We start from the raw sequence: 23210 nt of genomic DNA, 5'->3' as shown, positions 1-23210 counted from the left end.
TGTGAAGGATGGTGATGATATTTGCATATTTCTTTTGTGGTAGCATGGATATGATCTTCCTCACGATATCCGCATCATCTAGCTTCGTTAATCCTATTGAATGGAGCTCATTGATAATTAGATTCAAACGAGAATACATATCACGAACAAGCTCATCATCATTCATTTTAAATGAATCATAATTTTATTTAGTTAGACAATATTTTTGCTTACGAACATTAGTTGTGCCCCCATGGAGCTCTTGGAGTTTTAACCAAATTTCATGTGTCGTATTTAAAGTGAACACTTGGTTAAACATATCCATGCTAAAAGAATCAAACAAGTAATTTTTAGCTCTAGCATTGAAATGAATTTCTTTTTCTTCACTCTTTGTGGGTTTATCGGGATTCTTAATGGGTTTTGTCCCGTCACGAGTGACTCTCTAAACACCCAAATCTATTGCATCAAGGTGACAAGCCATTCTAGCTTTATAGTAAGAGAAGTTAGTGCCCGTACGGAGGCCTAGAGGTATCCATCCTAACCACTCTAAATAGTGTCGGCTCAATGGCGGTGAAGCTAAAGGTCCAAACTGAGCCAACCGGCTCTGATACCAATTGAAAGGGACCTTAAAATTCTAACTCAAAACTATGGTCTCTTTCTCTATTCTTAGCAAAACCTATGCAAAAGATAAACTATCTAAATGTGCAACTACGGTTTTGCTAGTGTGTTGCTATCTCTATCACAAAATGAGTTATGCAAACAATGTAAATGCGGAAGCTAAAGAGTAAGGTAGAGATATGCAAACTCCCGTCGATGACTCTGATATTTTTACCGAGGTATCGAGAAGGGCGTAAGCTTTCCCCTAATCCTCGTTGGAGCCCCTCGCAAGGAATCCCACGTAAGGGCCAAGCTCCTGGTCGGGTAACTCCGTGGATAGCCCTGGGTCTTTCCCACGCGCAAGTGGGTCTCTGGAGTAGCTTTCGACAAGCCTCTCCTAGACCGCTCCCCGCTGTCTTCACTATCAAGCATCTGGTCGAACCGCCGTGGCCTTGTTCCCTCCGGTACACGGTGGCGGCCACACCACAAACATGGTTGGTATGATGTCGCAAGATTACAAGCCCCTCCGATATACAACAATGGTACGCATAAGCACCGAGTGGTAAGAGGTATGCAAACCTCGCTAAACACTAGGCCTAAACCTAGAGCAAGCGCATAAGCGGTGGTCTAATCAACATAAGCACTTCGCAAAGCACCTATGCTAATCACCTAATGAATCACTAAGCACTATGCAAGTCGAGATTACTAAAATGATGTATCAACACCCTTGGTATGTTTTCTCAGCTCCACACAACACAAATGGTCGGTTGGGGGTCTATTTATAAGTCCCACTGAGAAAGTAGTTATTGGGGACAAAACCCAGCTTTCTACTACTGACTGGACGCTGATCACGTCCTGACCGGACGCGTTCGGTCGTCCCGACCGTTGGAGCACGCGCGTTGATCGAACTCGGCTTAGAGTCCGGTCATCATCGACCGGACACGTTCGGTCACGCTGGCGCCGCTCTGGAACCTCTCTGGACTTGATCGGACGCTGCACTTCGTGCGTCCAGTCGTCCAGTCTGCTACGTCCGATCACACTAAAATCGCTACCGTGACGATGAACAGTGTCATCGGTGCGTCCGGTCACTTCTTCGCTCAGCGTCCGGTTACAGCTCCCGACGCCTGCTGTTGCCTGGCACCTGATCGGATATGTCCGGTCATTCATAGGGCCGCGTCCAGTCACCTCTGCCGGGCTTGTTTTTTCGCGATCTTGCGTCCGGCTTGGTTTCAATCGTCGTGATTGGACTTTGCTTGACCTTGTATGTCTTCTATACATCTTCACATGTCTTTCTTGAGGTGTTGATCATCGGATCATCACGTCATCTTTGTCCAAGTCACGTTTTGTATCCTATTGAACTACAAAACAATTACTTACAAATCCATTAGTCCAATTTAATTGTGTTGGTCATCAAACACAAAAATTCAAAATAAATGGGCCTAGGGTCCATTTTCCTTACAAACGGTCCAGATATTAAGTGGGTAAGGAATTTTTGGGTGAAAGTTATTTTCAATTCCTTCTCTCATTTATAGTATAGACTATAAGACACTCGATCAGTTGGTTAGCCAGTTAGGCTTTTCTTTTATGAAACCTGGTTATCTGGAATTCTACTTCCTCTTTTCTAAATTCTAAACCTGGTCTTTTCTAGATATATTACTTTTATTATGTATATATTTACTTAGACATATACTTAGACATAGGAGTATATCTAGGTAACATCTATATTATATCTAGAAAAGTCAAAATGACTTGCAATTTAAAATAAATGAGGTATATATGTTAATATTGTTTGGATTTGTTGTAGAAAAAATACTGCTACTCATTTTTTTGGCATCATTATACTGCTACTCATTGAGTGATAGACAACAAAATGTGAGGGGGAAAAGCCTGTTCGGCTGCAGCCGCAGTTGCTGCAGCTACAGTAAAATATAAGGGGAAAAAGCCGCAGCCGCAGCCGTGCGTACACATTTGTTTCGTAAAAAAGGAAAAAAGACGCTCTAGAAGCAAAATAGGGACAAAAGGAACGGTTATGCGCATACATATACCAAGCCGGAATACATAAATAGACAACATGTGTCAGTCGGCAATGTCATTGTACTGTACAGTTCTTCTTAAAATCCATGCTTACAGAAACTTATCAAGGCCTTTTGGTAGTTGTAGTATTAGATCGTTATCAGAGCCCAGATTATGGCAACACAGATTACAACGGCAACGACCGACAACACAATGCCCCAACAAGAACTGCTTTTCCTCATTCGCGTGTTGAGTGCTTTCAGCCTCTTCAGCGCACGCTGCAGGTATACACAGACAAGAACAAACATATTAGAAGCTCATCTGAAGCTCGGAGGAAGCTGCTTAGCCGCTTAGCAGCTCAGTTTTGGTCCATGGAAGGGTGAAAAACTGTTAGGGAGATCGATGAGACATGTACCTGCAGCTTGTTGCTTGTTTCTTCAACCCCCTCGTCCAAGTTTTCCTGCAACGTTCAAGTGAAAGTGATTCAGAACCAGGTAGTATATAACTCCGAAAGCAGAAACTAGCTGCAGCTCTGTTTCAGGGACCACAGTAGGGAAGGTAGCTTCAAAGTCTCGAGATGTGTTACAGTCTTTTAGAGGTGCTCATAAGGTAGGGTTTGCGTACGTGTTCACAGAGGTGAGTGGGCGTGTGTGTTGAGCGTCTGCGTCTGTACTTGTGTAATTAAAAAAAAAGTGACACTTACAATGAGCTTAGTTTGCAGGTCCATCTCCCCATTGATCGCTAGCGCAATGTGCTTCGTGCTGGTAACAGTCTCTTCCAGGATATCCAGTTCAGCATCTTGCTCTGAACCATGAACAAAGGGGCTCGCTCACTTTACCATACATATATCACATCTACAAGTATTCGGAAGCCATGCAGAGGCTTACCTTTGATGACCTTCCTCTGCAATTTGACCATCTCATGGTTGTCCATGTCGGCAATGCTGTTTACATCTATCTTTGCGCCCTTCTCGCTCGATCCACACAAGTCATTCCTGCAGTTCAGGACGAGGAAGAATTTGCTCGAGATTATCAGAAGCTGCAAATATTATGCATGATGTAGTACTATAATATATATATATACATATATATATATACATACATACATACATATATATATATATATATATATATATATATATATATATATATATATATATATACATGTACTAGGAGAATAATTCACCTGTGGCTGAAAAAAACAATTGAGGGCCAAGACATGTCCACCGAACCCTAGCCCTTGGCGGCGGCGCCACCCCCCCCGCCCCCCCCCCCCCCCCCCCCCTCCTCCTCTCGCCTCGTGAGCTCCAGCAGGGACCGCATCTCCCCAAGCCAATTCTCCTCCCTCCCTGACCTCGCCGGCGCCGGCGCAGACCGCCGCGGCCGGCTCCCCCTCCCCCGCCGCCCCCTCCACTCCCTAATCCCCTACCGCTCCCTCCCCGCGAGGCACCATCTCCCAGCCATGCGGGCCCTCCCCGACCTCGCCGGAGACGGCGCCGGCACTGGTGTAGGCCACCACGGCGGCCACCTCCACCCCTCTCTCCGCTCCTAGTACCTCCCCGCCGCCGACGGCGGCGGTGGCCGTCGTGGAGCTGGTCGTCATGGAGTCCCCTCCCCCACCTCAGCCTACTGCGGTCGCCGCCCCCTCCATTCCTCTGGCGGGCTCCACCGCGATCACCGGTGGCCAGGAGGACGACGGCCACATCGCGCAGAAGGTTGTGGAAGCCACCTTGGCGCCCCGCCTGCAGCAGCAGCTGCGACCGCCGCCGGAGCTGGGAAGCCCCTGTGGGGTCGCATCTCGAGCCACGTGGCCCTCGTCTGGGTCCACGTCCTCTGAGGTCAGTGGCACGCCACGGCGGCTGGCACGGTCCTCCACCAGCGATCCACCACCCCCATTGTCGCCTGTGTCGGTTGTCGCTGCTGTGGCCACCTCGCCTAGGTCAACAGCAGCCGAGGCGCTGGCCGCGCCTGACGACAATACGTCGCCTCTGATTGGGAGTGGGGGAGTGAGCCCGGCGCCGTGCACGTCGTCCTACCGGCGGCTGGCACCTCATGCATCCCACAGCCCATCCCCTCTCTCACCGGACATGTCCCTGTTCCACCCGGGTCGCTTCTCTGGTGGGCGCACGAAGAGCCGTCGATGGGCGGACGATGACGGCGACGAGTCTGACGACAACAACCCTACAACCTACCTCGGCGCCGTTCGTCGCCCGGCAAAGCAAGTAGATGCGTCCCCGCCGCGCGCCCAGACTCGTCCGATCATGACTCGAGGCCGTGACGTGGTGGACGCTAGACGACAGGGACCTGGGCGAAGACGGAGGAGACGTAGCCAGCCGCGCCCCCAGCTGGTGCACGGCCTGTCTGCTCGGCCATTGGATGGCCGTATGCCTGTCCGCCAACACCTTGGTCGCCGTGGAAGGATCTCTGCCCCCAACGCCGATGGGTGGCTAGAGATCCTCCCACGGTAGGAGACGCAACCTGTGACTGCCTCGGTTGAGCATCGCCAAAAGCAGCTCTCGCAGGCACGGAGGATCCCCGCAGAGCTTCATGACAGATGCTTTAATTGTCTCTCCTACTCGCACCGCATAGCAACTTGTCGGTTGCCACAACGTTGCCTGTGCTGCCATGGCTACCGCCACCTCGCCAGGGACTACAAGCGGCACAGGTCTACGAAGTTAGCGACGATGGGTGCCAACCTGCCATGGCACTCTGCCCATGGCGATCCTCTGGCCTCCCAGGCGCCACACGGTGGTCCACCGAGCTTGGATGGGGCCACGCATGGGGCCATGGAGGGCGTCGACAACACCTGCCGACGCGGATGCCGTCGACGCCGACGCCGTCGGAGTAAGCCGGTGAGGGACATTAGCAGGGGCACGCTTGTCGACAACGCCGCTTCTTCTACTACTACACTTTGCTTCCTTGAGCCAGATCCGCTGGCATTGGCGTTGTGTGCGAGCGTGGGACCTCCCACATGGGTCGTCTCGTTCGACCCGATGTTGGAGGAGCTTGCTGCCTCGCTCGTCGTGAGCCGACCAATGAGAGTAGCAACACCTGAGTGTCTGCCTGCTACGACAGCCCCGCAGGAGGTTGAAGCACCAGTGGCGGACACATGTTCCCCGACGACGGCTGCTCAGTGAACGACAGACTTGTCTCTGATGTCGCCAGTGCAGGGGCCACCACAGCTCACGCCACCACGAGCGGGAGCACCCCGCGTCGCAGATGGTTGCACCACCCCCAGCGACGCGACGCCCACACCACGCGAAGCTGCCCGGCGTCTCGTACGGTTTACTGAGGAAATGCAGCTCAAACGAATGTCGCCATTAATCGCCAGCCCACCAAGGTAGAAGGTGGCAACCACAAGGCAACCCCCGTCAAAACAGAGCAGACGGATTGCCGCTCAGCCGCTGGCGCACATTCCGACCTCCAAGCGGGACGAGATGCTCCTCATCTAGAGGATGGGCTTTCCACCGCCGGCAGCTCCAATATCATTCGTGTCCAAGCGAGCATACGACGACTTATTCGCAAGGAACTTAACGTCGAGCAAAGTGGAAGCACTGGACGTGTTGTTCCCGACGACCAATGCTAGGACGGGTAGAAGACTCTTCTCGGACGACGGAGCAGGGTCGCGCGGCCAGTAGAGGAGACGCCAGCTTCGTAGGTTACCGCGCTGCTCTTAGTTCGGTTGTTTACTTTTATATAATATCGAAGTTCAAAACAGTCTGCTCGGAAGATCTAGTCACAACTGTAAGACCTCCTGAGACGCTTATTAGAAGCGTGTCGTGTGTATGGTTAAACTCTTCTTCTTAGGACGCATTTAGATGGCGAATTTTTTTGGTTTTGGCCACTGTAGCACTTTCGTTTGTATTTTGGCAATTAGTGTCTAATTATGGACTAATTAGGTTCGAAAGTTTCGTCTCGCGATTTCTCACCCAACTGTGTAATTAGTTTTTTTTTCGTCTATATTTAGTACTCCATACATATGCCGCAAGATTCGATGTGACACTTTCTGTTGAAAATTTTTGGAATCTAAACATGGCCTCAGTTACACTGATACGCAAATCTTTTAGAAAAAAAAGAGAATAATTCACCTGTCCGAGGAGTACTTCATGGTGAACTGGCCGCCAACCTCCTGCGCCTTGGAAGTCACACCGGCGAGCTTCTCGGCTAGCTTGTCCAACTGTTTCAAGCTTCTGCAACGCACGAAACGTCATCATGTTATAGTTTCTTCTCTCTCTTTGAGTTTGAAAAAAAATGTCTTCGTTTTGTCAATCGATCGATCAGAACACGAGGGAATTTTAAAATTTTCTATACTAACATGATTTGCCTTTTGGGGAGATCAGACAGGTCCTCCTTGAGCATGTCGAGCCTGGTCCCGAGGATGGCGACCTTACGCCGGATCTCAGCGGTGCGGCGGTGCAGCTCGCGCGGCAGCGACGGCTCCCTCTCGGCGACCCGCTCAGCGACCTCGTCCACCAGCCGCTGGGCCTCCTGCAGCCGCTTCTTCCACTGCTCCACCGGGGAAGACGACAACGACGGCGCTGCACCTCCGCGCGGGGCTGTGATCGGAAGAACTGGACGCGCCATGTGTGCCGCCGCCCTAGGCCCTACGCAGATGCAGATGCAGCTGCGACGCTCACGCGGCAAAAGATCCCGGCGAGTTCCAGCGACGAATTTGCTCCTTGATTTACTCAGTCCGGCGCGAGACAAGGAAACTGATCGTCGACGGCGCATGGCATTGCGCGGTCTTTCAGGGGCAAGTAGCTACGACGAGCACGAGTTGGTTCAGGTTTCCTAGAGGTGTCCGGTCCCGGTTCTAGAGTTCCGATCTGATTCGACCTCGACGATGGATGTAGCCTGGCGTCCATCAGCATGCAATCCTGAAACAAAATTATTCAACCTTATAAGTAGGATTGTTACGAAACGGTTATTGGGATGTGAGAATCAGAAATTCAGATTCGGAGATTCCCAGCTCCCGCCACAAGTAGGGTGCAGAGGAGCATCGACTAGAACCCCACCCGGACGGGCCGCGTTCGCGTTCGGGTCCGCGAAGCCCACACGGGAACGGGGTGGAAGAGCCCAAGCCCAACACGGGTACACAAAGCCCAGTTGTTGCAGCCTGCGGGCTGCGGAGCACGAGTTGGTTCAGGTTTCCTAGAGGTGTCCGGTCCCGGTTCCAGAGTTCCGATCTGATTCGACCTCGACGATGGATGTAGCCTGGCGTCCATCAGCATGCAATCCTGAAACAAAATTGTTCAACCTTATAAGTAGGATTGTTACGAAACGGTTATTGGGATGTGAGAATCAGAAATTCAGATTCGGAGATTCCCAGCTCCCGCCACAAGTAGGGTGCAGAGGAGCATCGACTAGAACCCCACCCGGACGGGCCGCGTTCGCGTTCGGGTCCGCGAAGCCCACACGGGAACGGGGTGGAAGAGCCCAAGCCCAACACGGGTACACAAAGCCCAGTTGTTGCAGCCTGCGGGCTACGGAGCACGAGTTGGTTCAGGTTTCCTAGAGGTGTCCGGTCCCGGTTCCAGAGTTCCGATCTGATTCGACCTCGATGATGGATGTAGCCTGGCGTCCATCAGCATGCAATCCTGAAACAAAATTGTTCAACCTTATAAGTAGGATTGTTACGAAACGGTTATTGGGATGTGAGAATCAGAAATTCAGATTCGGAGATTCCCAGCTCCCGCCACAAGTAGGGTGCAGAGGAGCATCGACTAGAACCCCACCCGGACGGGCCGCGTTCGCGTTCGGGTCCGCGAAGCCCACACGGGAACGGGGTGGAAGAGCCCAAGCCCAACACGGGTACACAAAGCCCAGTTGTTGCAGCCTGCGGGCTGCGGAGCACGAGTTGGTTCAGGTTTCCTAGAGGTGTCCGGTCCCGGTTCCAGAGTTCCGATCTGATTCGACCTCGACGATGGATGTAGCCTGGCGTCCATCAGCATGCAATCCTGAAACAAAATTGTTCAACCTTATAAGTAGGATTGTTACGAAACGGTTATTGGGATGTGAGAATCAGAAATTCAGATTCGGAGATTCCCAGCTCCCGCCACAAGTAGGGTGCAGAGGAGCATCGACTAGAACCCCACCCGGACGGGCCGCGTTCGCGTTCGGGTCCGCGAAGCCCACACGGGAACGGGGTGGAAGAGCCCAAGCCCAACACGGGTACACAAAGCCCAGTTGTTGCAGCCTGCGGGCTGCGGAGCACGAGTTGGTTCAGGTTTCCTAGAGGTGTCCGGTCCCGGTTCCAGAGTTCCGATCTGATTCGACCTCGACGATGGATGTAGCCTGGCGTCCATCAGCATGCAATCCTGAAACAAAATTGTTCAACCTTATAAGTAGGATTGTTACGAAACGGTTATTGGGATGTGAGAATCAGAAATTCAGATTCGGAGATTCCCAGCTCCCGCCACAAGTAGGGTGCAGAGGAGCATCGACTAGAACCCCACCCGGACGGGCCGCGTTCGCGTTCGGGTCCGCGAAGCCCACACGGGAACGGGGTGGAAGAGCCCCAGCCCAACACGGGTACACAAAGCCCAGGTGTTGCAGCCTGCGGGCTGCGGGTGACGGTTGCGACGGATAGATAAGGCCCTGCCCTGCGGCCGCGCTCTCCGTCTTGGCGCACCCCTTATCCGGACTCCGGAGCACTCTTCAGTCTCCGCCACCGTTCCCGTGCGTCGCTGCACCACCACCACCGTAGCCTCCTCCGCTCACCCCGGCCGCGTCCCAGCAAGGATGGTCAGCGAGCAATCTCCGGCGGCTGAGGTGGTGGAGGGCAGCGAGGCGCCGGCGCCGGAGCCCGTGGAGACCGAGGAGGCCGCGCCCAAGGCGGAGGAGGAGCAGCAGAAGGAGGACGAGGCGCCGGTCGTCGTCGAGGACGTCAAGGAAGGCGAGGACGAGGATGAGGACGATGACGACGACGACGACGACGATGACGAAGCTGATGAAGGTAACGTAACGTGTGTGTTTGTTACCTTCTGCTACCTGCCCTTCATGCTGCAGAGTGCAGTGCAGAACTGCAGATAGTTTTATTGCACGTGCCAGACGGGGACTGATTTGTGCTGCGGTGTCTTAATTTGGCCGTGTAGGTGAGCTAGGCGCCGGCGCAACCGAGGGCGCCAAGCAGAGCCGCAGCGAGAAGAAGAGTCGCAAGGCCATGATGAAGCTCGGAATGAAACCCGTCACCGGCGTCACTAGGATAACCATCAAAAGAGCCAAGAACGTACGTATCTATATATGCCACGAGAAACACAACTAACTTTTCTTCTCCATGCATGTATACAAACAAGATAGATGACCATGCAATTCTTAATTAGCTCTTGTTATTACTGTCATCGCACGTACAAACAAGGTGTTCATGCATACAAACAAGATGTTCTTGCCAATGCAAATAATGCGACACGTACACTTGCCTTATCATGGCTATCTATCTATCTATCTATCTGCTTCAGATACTGTTCGTGGTGTCAAAGCCCGACGTCTTCAAGAGCCCGACGTCGGAGACGTACGTGATATTCGGTGAGGCCAAGATAGAGGACCTGAGCTCCCAGCTGCAGGCGCAGGCCGCGCAGCAGTTCAGGATGCAGGACCTCAGCAAGGTGATGGCCAAGCAGGACGCGGCCGCCGCGGCGGCTGCGCCGGCCGACGAGGAGGAGGTGGTGGACGAGTCCGGGATAGAGCCCCGCGACATCGACCTCGTCATGACGCAGGCCAGCGTCACCCGCGCCAAGGCCGTCAAGGCTCTCAAGGCGCACGACGGCGACATCGTCAGCGCCATCATGGAGCTCACGGCCTGATACTGCCTGCTTCGTCTTGGTCAGGAACACCGACGCCTGGTGGAATCAAAGCATACGCGTCGTCTAGCGTTGTAGCGTCGCTCTTCATTTTTTGGGATTTGCATAAGATGAGTTGCTTGCATTTGTTCAACATATGGACGTTGCATCATGTCAGTTTTCAGACTAGTGTCATCTTTAAGGTGTTATAATTGGATTCTCATTTCTGTATCTCTTCAGACCAGTCTCGCGAAAGATTTTAATTGGCTTACCTTGTGTAGCATGGTCATTCTGTTCAAATGTCATCGAAGCAATGACACTTTGATCATGTGTATGTTGTTGCTACATGTACAGAATGTGAGACGTTTGTAAGCATCTAAGCACTGAATACATAGCGGGACGAAATGAGAAAGATGTTAGTATATACCACTATAAGATATATCAACATAAATTTATTGGATCAATGCACTGTTCTGTAAACGTCTTACAATCGATGAATATAAGAGGCCTCCAATATCCTATATCAACCTATCCTTTCCTCTATTGCAATTTGCAACTGCTATTTGTTACACCTCAATACCTCACCAGTAAATACCTAGTTGTAACCAGTGACCTCAGACAAAAATAATAATCCTCTAATCTCACTCCTCAGCTCTGCTTATGTTTTTATTTGCGAGGGCTGAACGGCATTGAATGGGCATAAGAATGCTGAATGCCTCCGTATCACCACTACCGCCACCAAGAACAACAACAAAGATTATTTGCATTGCTCAAAACTCAAAAGCACTGAATGCTTCCACATCTACCAGTACCACCACAAAGACATCAAAGATTATTTGCCATCAGGCTTGTCACGGTAATTTCGATTCAGCAGCTCGAGCAGAAGAACGGCGGCAGAGTCCTTGGCCTTTTTCACACTCGGCATTGGCTCTCCAATGCACTCGTCAGTCCATCCACGGTCAGATGTATTTACCCTTACCGCATAAACAAATCTTTTGGCATGGGCAGGGCCACCCTCGTTTATACACCTGTACTGTGGCATTGGCCATTGCCTTCTCAAGCAGATGTCGTTCAGGGTCTGCCTAGTGAACTGAGAACCGTTTTTCTTCTCACCATCCTTTTCGGTATCTTTCTTTGCTGCAGTTTCCTTCTCTTTCAAGACAACAAGTGCATTTCTAGCCGCCAACTTTTGTGCCATCTTCTTCTGTGGGTTCTGAGCTACACCAATCTGTATGCCATCAACAAAGACTTCAACTGTAGCTACATTGCCTGTACGTGATGCTTTGTATTCTAATCCTTCAGCTTGCTGCTGGCAACGCTCTTGGAGCTCCCTTACAGGGTGCATTGGAAGGGTGCCCGGTGTCACCATTGGATCAAGCAGAGGCCGAAAAACCTGACATGACGGATTAATAAAATGAAACTTTAGTATTTTCCACACGAGGATGAACAGAATTTCATTCCAAAGGATACAGAAACTACCTTCCAGACTATAGAGGTATCACACCCACTATCCAGGAATATTGCGCCAGCAATAGACTCAAAAATGTCTCCGAGAACCTTAGGAGCCTTACAATCCCCAAGCCCAAAAGAATTGAAACCTGGTTTCGAAAGCTCCACCTGGACATCCTTCACAAACTCTCGAATCTTCAGAGGATAGAGGGAAAATAGTCAGCACTGCTTCCAAAAGGTGGCAATAATTTCAACATAACAGAACTCTAGTTCAAACATTACAGCATATATAGGTAACACATACTCCCTCCATTCCAAATTATAAGACGTTTTGGCTTTTCTAGATACATTTCTTTTACTATGCATCTAGACATAATGTATTTCTAAGTGCATAAAAAGCTATGCATCTAGAAAAGCCAAGACGTCTTATAATTTGGAATTGAGGGAGTAACAAGGAAGTTCACTACTAAACATTAAGAATGGCCAGTTCACTACTGAACATTAAGAATGGCCCACCTGTGTCTCCAATGCAGATGATCCATGGCGAAGATGTACATGCAGCTTATGCTTAACTGCAACCCTTGCAAAGTTCTCATTATTAACAGCTGCAGCTCTCAAGTCAGTCAAGCGGCCCGGAGGTAGGTCGGTATAAGTAAAAAATAAGTGCTTCGTAATGAGATGATCCAATACAGCATCACCAACAAATTCCAAGCGCTGGTAACAGGAAACACCTGATGATGGTCTTGATGCATGTGTTATAGCTTCAACAAGTATGCCTTTATTCTCAAACTTGATACCCAATGCACCCTCTAATGTGTCAAAATTGATGCTTTTCATTATGCTCTCAGGTATGTTATATGGCTTTGAAGAAGGGATCTCTTGAGGATCCAACTGTGCATTAATACCGATCCATTTCATCAGATGGTTTGCAGCAATTTTCCCTCCAGCTACATAATAGACACCAATAAGTGCTTCCACAACATCTGCTAATGTTTTGCTTGATAGAACACGATAGCAGCTAGAATCTCCCTCAATTTCACCGTCTTCTTGCATGCTATCTCCATAGTCATCATACGAGTTCTTTTGTAACTCACTGCTAGGAGTAAATTCCTCATCAAAGATGGATGGTTCAGAATCTCTTGTTTCTTCATCAAATACAGGTAACACTCCTGGAGCTGCCCATCTTGATGGAGCAAACCGATCTGCTTGGATATAAGATTGGAGGTTTTTATCCAGAGCATATTGATACAGGATCATGTTGCTAACCATCTGCTGCCGCATCCTTGTGAGCTGTCCCTCGTGCTTTTGAGGATATTTTAGGAAAAGGAATCTACTCACAACCCATTTCAAGTATGCATCACCCAGCAGCTCTGCTCTTTCATAGCAGAATGTCTCCTGGCATGACGCAGCAGTCAAGGCTTCTAATATCTGTGAACCACAAACAAAAAGCTATTAATCTTTAAAAAAAAAAAACTGGCAGGAGCTCTGCCTCTCGATTAAGATGGAAAAGAGAGTTTATACAAAAGGCCCATAGACCTGGGCCCCTAAGGGCACACATTCCAACATCACACTCTCAACTAAGCGAAACAAAAAACTATTCGATGTGCAGAATTTCAAGTTTATTTGAGAATAACATTTAGCTATTGCATGATGAATCTAGGTGAATAGATAACGGGTTTATGGTATTTCCACATTTTTTTCATAAGGCAAACAAGCATGATCTTTTCAGAAGAATAGACCCTTAAATTTACCCTGCCTATTATCATGTACAAAACTAACATTAGTATTGGTTTGTTTAACATTTTTTTCTTGTTAACAGACACGATCCACCAAGGCTAGGAGCCACAATGAAGGCCTAGAGGTGTCATTGCGTGCTCCACTTAGTTTGCATGTAGTCTTTGACATCTCCATAGAAGACAGTGGTGTAATATAGAAAGGACAAATTTAAGTGCTCCATTAACCGGTAAATTCTACCAGGGGACATTAGAAAGGGAAAACATGTAGGCTTGAGAGCTGCAGGTGTACCTTATTTGCAGGAACTGGATAACCAATTATGTCCTTCAGTTGAATTGCAAGAAGCATGCTCTCCACCCTTCTCATTATTGAGGGTAACCTCTGAGCTCCACGAACAAGTGATCCAGGAAGAGGATGCACAAGGCACAATTCGGGTGGTAAATATACATAGTATGTTTTGTCAAGATTCTCTGAGAACTCTCCATTGCCAGCTGCAAAACAATAGTAATACAAATCCATTATACAAAACACTTTCCCATTTGCAAGTAAATTAAGCACTAAGTTTGTATTTCTTTATTAAATTAATATAGGGCTGAATGGGAAGTCTTGGATGGGCTTGAAAGACAAAAACATCAATGAATAGTAAAATATTAAGGCAAACAAAAAAAATCTAAATGAAATCTCACAAAAGAAATGCATAGCTTTTACCTTCAGAATGCTCAAATCTAGGAGAAAGTAGATTTTTGCAGTATGAAACACCACGTGCCCGTATAAGAGGTTGTTTCTTATAAATTAACTCCACACCATACCTGAGAGGAAAAACAAGAAGGATCATGATATGCTGCGATAAAGCTACTTTGCCAAAAAGGGAAAGCAAAAACAGCCAGAGCTAAGAGAGAACTCCTTTTGCTTTCAGCATTCAAAACTTATCTTACTTCTGCTTGTAGTAATCAGCAAACGAGCTGTACTCCAAGGGACCCAGATAGCCCTCTTTCCTAGGGAACGAATTTTCTGCATTCATGTTGTAGCAGATACTGTCCACATAGAACCTTTTTCCTGAGTGGGCGGCAGTTACAACCATTCCAGCAAGATCTTTAGCATTCCAACATGAATCTGCCGTGAACAACTTGCCTTGGTTTTGATAATCATTAAAATGTCCCCGCCCACGACCAGGAACTAATCCAGATGCTTTGACAACATCAAATTCAGCGATGGCTCCTCTAATACCATACGTAGGGTGGGCTTTCTGTCCAAATGCAGTTCCATGACGCAACTTCCCGAACCCATATTCCCTCCTATCTCCGCCAAGTGTCCTTTCATTCGTGCCAAGATAGACATCTGGGCGTGCCCTCTGAAGAGGGTTGTTCCAGGCATCAGAGTTCACAATGCTGTTAACTAGAGTCCAATCTATCTCTCTTAAAAGATCCATACATTTCTCAGCTCCCACAGGAACAAAGAGGTATGCTTTTGCTGGATCCCATGGAGTTGTTGAGGGATCAACGTCAACGTCAAGTACTATGCTCATAAGCCTAACATGAAAGCTCTTCAGCAGGATCAGCTGGAAGAACATGAGCATGATTAGCAACATTAATGTAAAAATATGGAAATGAACTTTGATGCTTCATTGCAAAGAAAATCAACCTGACTTTCAGTAATTTCAATTGGTCCACGGAATACGAGAGATGCCTTTGTTATTATTGTCCTAGCAACAAAGAGATCCATCGTCGTCGATAAAACCTAAAATATCGAAACATTATAGACTTTTAAACCTTCATTTCTCAAGTTGCGTACTATCACCAGGGGAAAAAAATTACCTCTGCATCCAGCTCATTGCCAAAAATAAGAGCAAAATTTGAAAGTTGTGTAACAAAAGGGTCCTTTGAAGTCCCAATGTTTACACAGTTCACAGAATACAAATATAACTTAATAAACTGTGAACTTTGGTAACCATCTCTTCCAGATAAAATCCATTCTCCCTGTTGAAAACAAAGTTCAGTGAAATGAAACTAATTAGAAACCAAAAGTAACAGCAGATCGCAATTCGCAAAGGACCATTAAGACTAAGTTAAGTTCAAGCTCAGGTAATGTGAGAAAGGAAACACTAACCCGCAGAATTTCAGCAACCCCTTCAGGAAAGAACTCTCTATGGCGTGCTGTTCCAGGCAGTGGATCACCTTCATCATTTTGTTCAGTCTTTTCTCCTTCCCCACTTCCTCTGTCAGGTAAAAGCATATCTGTGAAGGCACCCATCTCATGCAGCTTCTTACAAGCAGATAAACAAACAGCCTGCACAAAAAGAACCAGGCACGGTTCAAACTAATGAATAAAATGTACAGAAAAAACTGAATAATAATGTGTTCCAGTGAACTGTCATTACTTGTTGTGCCAGGCGTATTGAACTGCATATAGGACCTTCAAGCTTCTCAAATGGAGCATTACAAGGGAGTTGAAGTTTGCAAGAATATTCCGTTGAACACTCATGCTTTTGCATAATAAATTCCGGTCGAAGAATAGAGTATCTGGAAGTAGGAAACTACTGATGAGCCTGCGATTTCAAAAATCAATTGAGCTAGTATACCAAACAAATCACAAGAAGTTATGTACCTGTCACTCGGCAGCTGTGAGCAGTAGAAATGTATGAGTCCAACTGCAGAGTTCAGACTGACAACAGCACCTGTTGATTCAACCTGGTACATAGAATCAGGTGATGTATCAACAGGGCTTAGCATAGAAGTGCCATCAAGATGACTGAGATCAGTTCTCTCAATAGCTTCTTTTCTCAATGTCTCTTCACTATTCCGAGCATTTCTCAAGAAAGTTTCATGAGACAAATTTCCTCTGGCACAATTAATTTATATAAGTCGATGGATTCACGGAGCATATTTTAATGGTATCAACAGTTTTGGTGACACATAATTACCTTTCAAGCATCAATATGTAGTCAGATCCAGGCTTTCTAGCACGACCCCGAGACTGAATGTAGGCCAAAACAGTCTTTGCAAGGTCAAAGCGAATGACAACATTGCACTGCCGAATATCAAGTCCTTCCTCTGCGACACTAGTTGCAACTAACAGTGTAACCTGCAAACCCATAACAGAGGTTTTTTTATAACTGGTGTATGAGACAAATCATCTCCAATATACATACCCCTAAAGTACAACAGATATGTACTTGGACATATCTATTTTTAAACGTAGATATGTACATATGCACAGCACACAGTTAAACATAGTTTTAAACTTACAACAGATATGTACTTGGAGCGAAAAATATGAATGTAGAATTCTGTCATGAGTAGAAACATACTTGGACATCATGAAATTTAGCAGACTGCACAGAATCACTGAATGCAGAACGTTAAGCCTAGCTAGCAACATAGCTAAACTCACAAAAGGTGGGTGTGCCACATCAAACAATATGTTAAATCATGTCATGAATAGAAACATACACGACCATCACGAAATTTTGCGATTGTATCCTGCATTTGGCATGACCGCATCTCCTGGTTATTGTTATGACCTATCAAACTTGCACACCGTATAAAGCCCAACGATGGAAGTTCTGCAAAGACCTAAGCAGTCATGAAAGGGAAACAGGTCAGAGAATTCATAAAAGGTTCAGAAGTAATTGATCTTAAGAAGTGGAAAACATAGTCCCTACTCCCTACCTTAGGAAGGACTAATGCTGTAACCACTCGCTCTACAAATATGATAGCACGAAAATCCTCAGTGTGCTGATACTTGAGAAGTATTTTTATCAGAGCTTGCACCCTTGGAGTAACTTTTCCATCGGCCACTGCGGCACCAATGACTTCATCTACATGTTCACCTACAGAAACAGCTAGTGGGAAATAACAGCATACAGCGTTAAAAGTGAGGCTGAGATACCCTCAGGTATAATAAAGGACAAAAAATAAACAAAATAGCTGCTAATTGTATACCCTCAGGTATAATAAAGGACAAAGAAAAAACAAAATAGGTGCTAATTGTAGAATGAAGGAAAAAAGGGAAATTCATTGGGGAAGGTTAAAAAGAAAAAGGTGGCCACAGAACACATTTTGCAAGAGAAAGAAAGACTATTAATACCATGACTGTCAGGTAGCTCTCCCTCCTCAAGTTCATTTGGCTTGGGGTTTTCAGAATTATGCATTTCAACATCATTGCTATCACTTTTCATTGCAGCCCCTTCAGTCAACTGGCAGTGTAACAAATCAACTACTTTTTTCAAGTATGACTCTTGAAACTTAACATCAACCTGGTAGTTGGCCCTTTCATCGTTCTGTAGTGCTGTCAAGAATGACTGTGCAACCTGAAATTAAGCAGATATAGCAGTTAGAAACACAAGACAGCCAGCAATACACTAGTTCACTGTTAAATGTGAAGCAGTACCTTGTAAGCACACCACTGTCCTAGTTCACCTAGAGCATAGTTTATAGCTCTCAACTTCTGAATTAAATTAACCGCACCATCACTTTCTGTACGTTCAGAAACACCATAGACAAGGCGTAGCTCATCTCTAGACCCTGCATCTCTAGCTCCCATGAACTGCCATTTAGTTCTCTTAGAACTAGAAAGTGCAGCTTCTTCAACTGCAGCCTCCATTTGTTTGATTTGTTCATGGAAAGACAAAAGAGTGGCTGCTTTGTCATAGTGGACAATGACTTCCAAAGGCATGGGAACATGTTTCTCTAGCTCTTTCCGATCTTTGATCGTACAGACTACACAATCCAGTTTACTCTCAAGATTTCGTATCTTGATAGCACAATCTTCTTGGCTAGTCACTCCTATCCAGATAGTAGTACTAAGCATCAGAAAAACATACATATAATAGAAGGCAAAGGAGCAGTAAATCTAAATATGGGACAGGATCTGCCAAAGAAAAATGTACATGGAATAATAAGGATACACTAAGGAGAGACATACCCTTCAAGTTAACAGGTGAAGCTGTCATGCCAAACACAGCTGGCCTCTTGTCCTTTGGAGTGGTGTGATAGAATTCTGACATCACTAGAGAATATGGGTGCTTTTTCACTGCATGATGGCACTCATCTAAAATCAAAAGATGTATGGCATCCATTTTAATAATACTGTGCCTAAGGATGTTCAACAAAATTTGAGCTGTCATAACAAGTACCTGCGTGAGACATGAATAAGTAACAGACACAACAAACATCCTACTGAAGCAATACACGAAAAAAGATGATTTACTTGCTACACATGTTATCTTATTAAATGTAAGCAAATGGTGAGACTAAAGGTGCTTAGTTGACTTTCAAGGCAACAAACACATCTACCATGATCCCTCTTAAATCCGCAAGTTGAGAAAAAATGGCAAAAGTTCTCAAAAACCTGGGATTTTAGCCAAAACATAATTATTGTGGCAAGGATCCCTCCTGATTAACAATACAATTGGAAGCAAATAGGATACCTTCTTATCCAAGGCCCAATCTTCTAAGAAGTTTTTTTATCACTTACCGGCTCCGGCAAGTCAAGAAACTTCAACTTGTCCATATAAACCATGTTAGAACAAGCTAGGTGCAAGAAAGAATATATAGGATACAGATGAGTTAAACATATTGCATTCCAGAACCATGAGAGTTCCAGTTAAACAGATTTGGAATAATGGAGGTGGAGGACATGGCCACCAGCCTTACTGCAGGAAGCCCTGTAGGGGCATCGGCTAGGGCAGGAAGATGGACAAAGGAGGGGTTGGGGTGACTTGGATTATGTTATGGCAAGTGGAGCCGGCCCCAGGGCCCATGCGGTACTGTAGCGCGTGCACAGTGCCGGGGCTGATTAGATTAGATTGATTTGGTTTGTGAGGAGAGATAAGATAGATTGATTCGGTTAGGATATTACTTAGGGGTCAAGTAAGTTGTCTCTATTAAAGGGGGCCATCATGTATCAGTTAAAGTCAAGCAAGAAGATCCTAACATAGTCACAGAGGAAGGGTGGCTATCCGGGGTCTCTCTGCTAATCCATCTATCTCTAGCCTTTTCATATCAGATTAGCAATATTGTCTACGAGCTCTCGTAGTATGAAGCAAGGCACAAGGACATTATCTGTGCAGTAACTGGTACAATTACATCTATACAATCTTGATGATTATCAAGAAATCCACCTTATATCTCAAGGACAAATACAGACAAGAAAATGAAAAAACAGCTGGTAAGATTTAGGGCACCACATTGAATCAGTGAGTACAAACTATTATCAGATGGACTAGTAAAACATAATTAGTTTTCTTAGGTAACAAGTGCACTAATATACTCAAACATATAAAGGAATTATTCTGAGGAGACAAAATGCAGTAATTGCCAATGACATAACAGGTACGAAAATTACATCTACAGCAATATTTTTTTTAGAAACTAATATTCTGCAAAGAAACAATGAAATTCAATGGCATAGTAGGTGAGAAAATTACATCTAGAGCGAGACTTTTTTTAGAAATTAATAATCTGCAAAGAAACAATGAGACTTAATGCAAGTCAGCAAGTGTCTCCGCTACTAACCAGTTAACTCGAAAACTTAGTAAAACACTATAGTTTCCTAACTCAAGTGACCTAAGCAAAGGTTTGATCAGAGCTTGGCCATGGGGCATTGTATCTGAAAATAGTTTGGAATTAAAAGTACGGCCACACAAAGGAATTTACCTGTTTTGACTCAAACTCACGCTGCCACTTTCTAGAATCCCAGAAATCCTGCCCCATCTCGCCGCAGTAGTGCCCAACCCGAAAGCCAGTCCCCTCTCGTATTACTTCAGCTTGCTGCAATTCCACCAAGAAAATATAATTGTATATCAAGAACATTTGCGACCAGAATGTCTGAAGGCTCACTCTTGTGTCTGTACCTGATACACAAGAGGCACCTTAGGCACCAAGAAAACAGCAAGCATCTTCTTGTTCTCCTTGAGCATTTTGTCACAGATGCTTTTGATGAGCAACACAGCTATGAGAGTCTTCCCCGCACCAGTCTCAAGGAAAGCGATAGTGTTCCTGCTCTTTGCTTGCTCAAGCACCTCGAGCTGGTACTGCCTCGCCTTCTCCTCGGTGACAGGCTTCTCGTTCCCCGCCCGATCCACCCCTGCCTTATTCTCCGCGGCAGGGCATCCATCCTGCGTCCTGGCACGCTTTCCCTGGCGGTCCGCCTCAGCCTCCCACATGCCATGGCGGAACACCATCTTGCCGCCGCGGTCACGCTCCCAGAAACCCCGAGCGTCGCGTCGGTGGTGATCATGGCCGTAGTGACCGTCGCGGTCGCGCTTACGAGGCCTCTCGTAGTCCCGCCTTCCGCGCTTGTCCTCCCACCCACGGGATGGAGGCGGCAGCGGCAGCAGCATCGGACGCCGCCGCCAGTCGTGGCGCGGTCCCCCGGTACCACCCGCAACGAGACGCTGGCGCTTGCCGTCCCTGCACTCCGCGCTGCCATTGGCCGCAGCGGCCGGGGACTCTCTCCTGGGCTCCTTCCTCGCCTCCACGGCCTGGGTCCTCTGTGGCACGTCGAACACCGCCACCGCATTGTGGGCCACGGTCGCAGCCACCTCCTGCAACTGCGGCTGCGGCTGCAGCGGAGCCACGGGCGCTGGCTCTGGTGCAGGAGCAGGCGCAGGAGGCGGCGGCAGCGGCGCGGGGGCGGCCTCGGCGTTGATGCTCTCGAGTATCTGGTCGATCTCGGCGATGAAGCCGTCGTCGGCGCCGCAGTCCATGGCCGGCATGAGGCCCGGGTCGAAGTCGGCGGACGCGGCGAAGTCGATGCCGCAGAGCAGGGAGGCGCCGTCCTCGCACGCGTCGTACCAGTACGCCGCCGCCGCGTGCTCGCCGCCGGCATCGCCGCCTCCTGGCCCTCCCACCATCTCGCTCTGCAGCAACAGCAGCCACGCCGACAATTACAGGCCACAACAACGCCTCCACTAATCAACCAGCAGAGGAGAACACAGGGGGAATCAGAATAAGAATCAGAGAGGAGGCGAAGACGAATATCGCTACTACTTGTGGGCGCCGCGGCGGCGGCGGCGGGCGGACCGGGACCGAACCGAAGCCAACCACGGAGAGAGAGTGGAAGAGAAAGAGGCGGTGATAAACCGTACGAATCACGCAAGCGCAGGGGGCGGGGCGAGGTGGAAGGGAGTGGAGAGTGGAAAGGGGTGGCGATGGCGATGCGGGGTTCCGATTCCGATATGGGGGTGGGGCGGAGAAGGGGCTCGATTCGATTCGGTTAGATTCGACGGTGTATCAACGCTACTCTTTCTCTTCACTCTCTCTCTCTCTCTGTCTGTCCTTCCCAGCTCTGATTGCCTTCTCCCTGCCGTCCCTCGCCTGCTCGTCCCAGCTTGCTCTGATGATTTGATTTGAGGGAGGCCAGCCGAGGGGGACTCGACGAAGCGGGTGGGGCTCTGGCCTCTGCGGGGAGAGGAGGGGCTTCGAGGCGAGGAAGAGGAGGGCGGAGACGGGAACCACGCTGCGCCCGGCGCACGGGAGCGGTCGGTCTCCCACTGACGTGCGGGGCATGGACGAAGGGGGCCAGGGTGTGGTGCGGTGGACCGGGCCTAGGGTGGGTCGGGATCGGGCCTAGGGCGGCGCGGGCCTCTGCTGCGGCTGCGCGGCCTAGGAAGGACGCCCTACGCAAGCAGAGGCAGGCAGCACGGGGCGCGTGCGGTACGGGTCCAACTGCCCTTGGTCTGGGGCATTTGTTACCTGCCGGGCCCAGGCGCAGCGGCGCGGGCCCGTGCGGTGGCGTGTGCCGCCGCGAGCGACGAGGCGTGTCAGAGCGTCTCGGGCTCGTCGACCCACCCTGCCCTGCGCACCGGAGTGGGCGGCTTCGTACGCCACGCACGGTGTCAGTGCCCGTCCGTGGCCGCGACGAGGCGTGGCGGCATCCGGCAGCTATCATCACCCCCGCCCCGACGTCCGCTGTGGTCGGGAGGGAGTCGCCGAGTCGGGACAGGCAACTAGGTAGGTTGGCTCGGCTACTTCGATTGCTCCGACGAGAAATTAAAAAAAAAACTCGGCCTATGACGGCTAGACAGCTCCGCTTTAAGGAAGAAGATCTTCATACACGGACCGAGAAAATTCTCAAACCCGTGTCCCCTTCTTACACATGGGTCATATACCCTGTAAGTGAGCGGGACAGATCAGTGGATTTTTTTAACTCCAACAGACGAACCAGCACACCCGTGGGGCTCGAACCCTGCACGCGAGCGACCGCACATCCTAACCAACCGGTACAACAGCCGTTGGCTCCGACAATAAATTACAGCCAACCTGTTTGATAGCATAATTTGGCTGGCCAATTTTGTTAGTAAATTTGGCTTTAGCAATAGCTTGTTTATTTGTTAGCTGAGAAATATTTCCATTGGCTGGTTTAATTTGTCAACGAGCTAATTCGGCTGCTAATAAATATTTTGTATTGATCCATCAGCTAATTAATGGAAGCAGCACAGGAGACAAACAGGAAGGAACAACATTGATCTTCAGGATTAGCTGGTGTTGGCGTTGCATTGGTGTGCAAAAGGCATGGGACATGACAGAGTTGTTGGGATCTCAGGCATGAGCCTGTGGGTCATATGATTGAAGACAAATTGCATACATGTTGCATTGGCTCAGCTATTATGGGAAGAAAGCAAAGAGAAACCGGAAAAGGTTGAAGTTGAATCGGATTG

General features: G+C 48.3%; 3 protein-coding genes across 3 annotated transcripts; 1 reads left to right on the top strand and 2 right to left on the bottom strand.

Annotated features, from left to right (window-relative positions):
- Positions 1 to 2735: 2735 nt before the first annotated feature.
- On the bottom strand, positions 2736 to 7320 carry LOC136509170 (syntaxin-52-like). Its single transcript, XM_066504003.1, has 6 exons — positions 6904 to 7320; positions 6677 to 6778; positions 3477 to 3583; positions 3293 to 3393; positions 3005 to 3049; positions 2736 to 2867 (listed from the first exon to the last, which is right to left on the bottom strand). Exons 1-6 carry the CDS (start codon positions 7317 to 7319, stop codon positions 2739 to 2741), a joined length of 900 nt encoding a protein of 299 aa, XP_066360100.1. The 5' UTR covers position 7320; the 3' UTR covers positions 2736 to 2738.
- A 1853-nt stretch (positions 7321 to 9173) lies between these two features.
- On the top strand, positions 9174 to 10659 carry LOC136450289 (nascent polypeptide-associated complex subunit alpha-like protein 1). Its single transcript, XM_066450675.1, has 3 exons — positions 9174 to 9543; positions 9683 to 9816; positions 10046 to 10659. Exons 1-3 carry the CDS (start codon positions 9330 to 9332, stop codon positions 10388 to 10390), a joined length of 693 nt encoding a protein of 230 aa, XP_066306772.1. The 5' UTR covers positions 9174 to 9329; the 3' UTR covers positions 10391 to 10659.
- A 144-nt stretch (positions 10660 to 10803) lies between these two features.
- LOC136450280 (endoribonuclease Dicer homolog 1-like) lies at positions 10804 to 21960 on the bottom strand. The gene is made up of 19 exons (XM_066450666.1): positions 20403 to 21960; positions 20206 to 20319; positions 18473 to 18683; positions 17939 to 18333; positions 17636 to 17858; positions 17218 to 17390; positions 16999 to 17121; positions 16470 to 16630; positions 16154 to 16387; positions 15927 to 16068; positions 15656 to 15835; positions 15364 to 15525; positions 15191 to 15286; positions 14485 to 15107; positions 14258 to 14358; positions 13841 to 14040; positions 12332 to 13243; positions 11846 to 12010; positions 10804 to 11759 (listed from the first exon to the last, which is right to left on the bottom strand). Exons 1-19 carry the CDS (start codon positions 21402 to 21404, stop codon positions 11199 to 11201), a joined length of 5778 nt encoding a protein of 1925 aa, XP_066306763.1. The 5' UTR covers positions 21405 to 21960; the 3' UTR covers positions 10804 to 11198.
- Between the last annotated feature and the right edge of the window lie 1250 nt (positions 21961 to 23210).

The sequence above is a fragment of the Miscanthus floridulus genome, chromosome 1, assembly GCF_019320115.1.
Source record: "Miscanthus floridulus cultivar M001 chromosome 1, ASM1932011v1, whole genome shotgun sequence".
In the NCBI taxonomy this organism is placed as follows: Eukaryota; Viridiplantae; Streptophyta; class Magnoliopsida; order Poales; family Poaceae; genus Miscanthus; species Miscanthus floridulus.
This window is presented reverse-complemented; position numbering and strand designations above follow the sequence as displayed.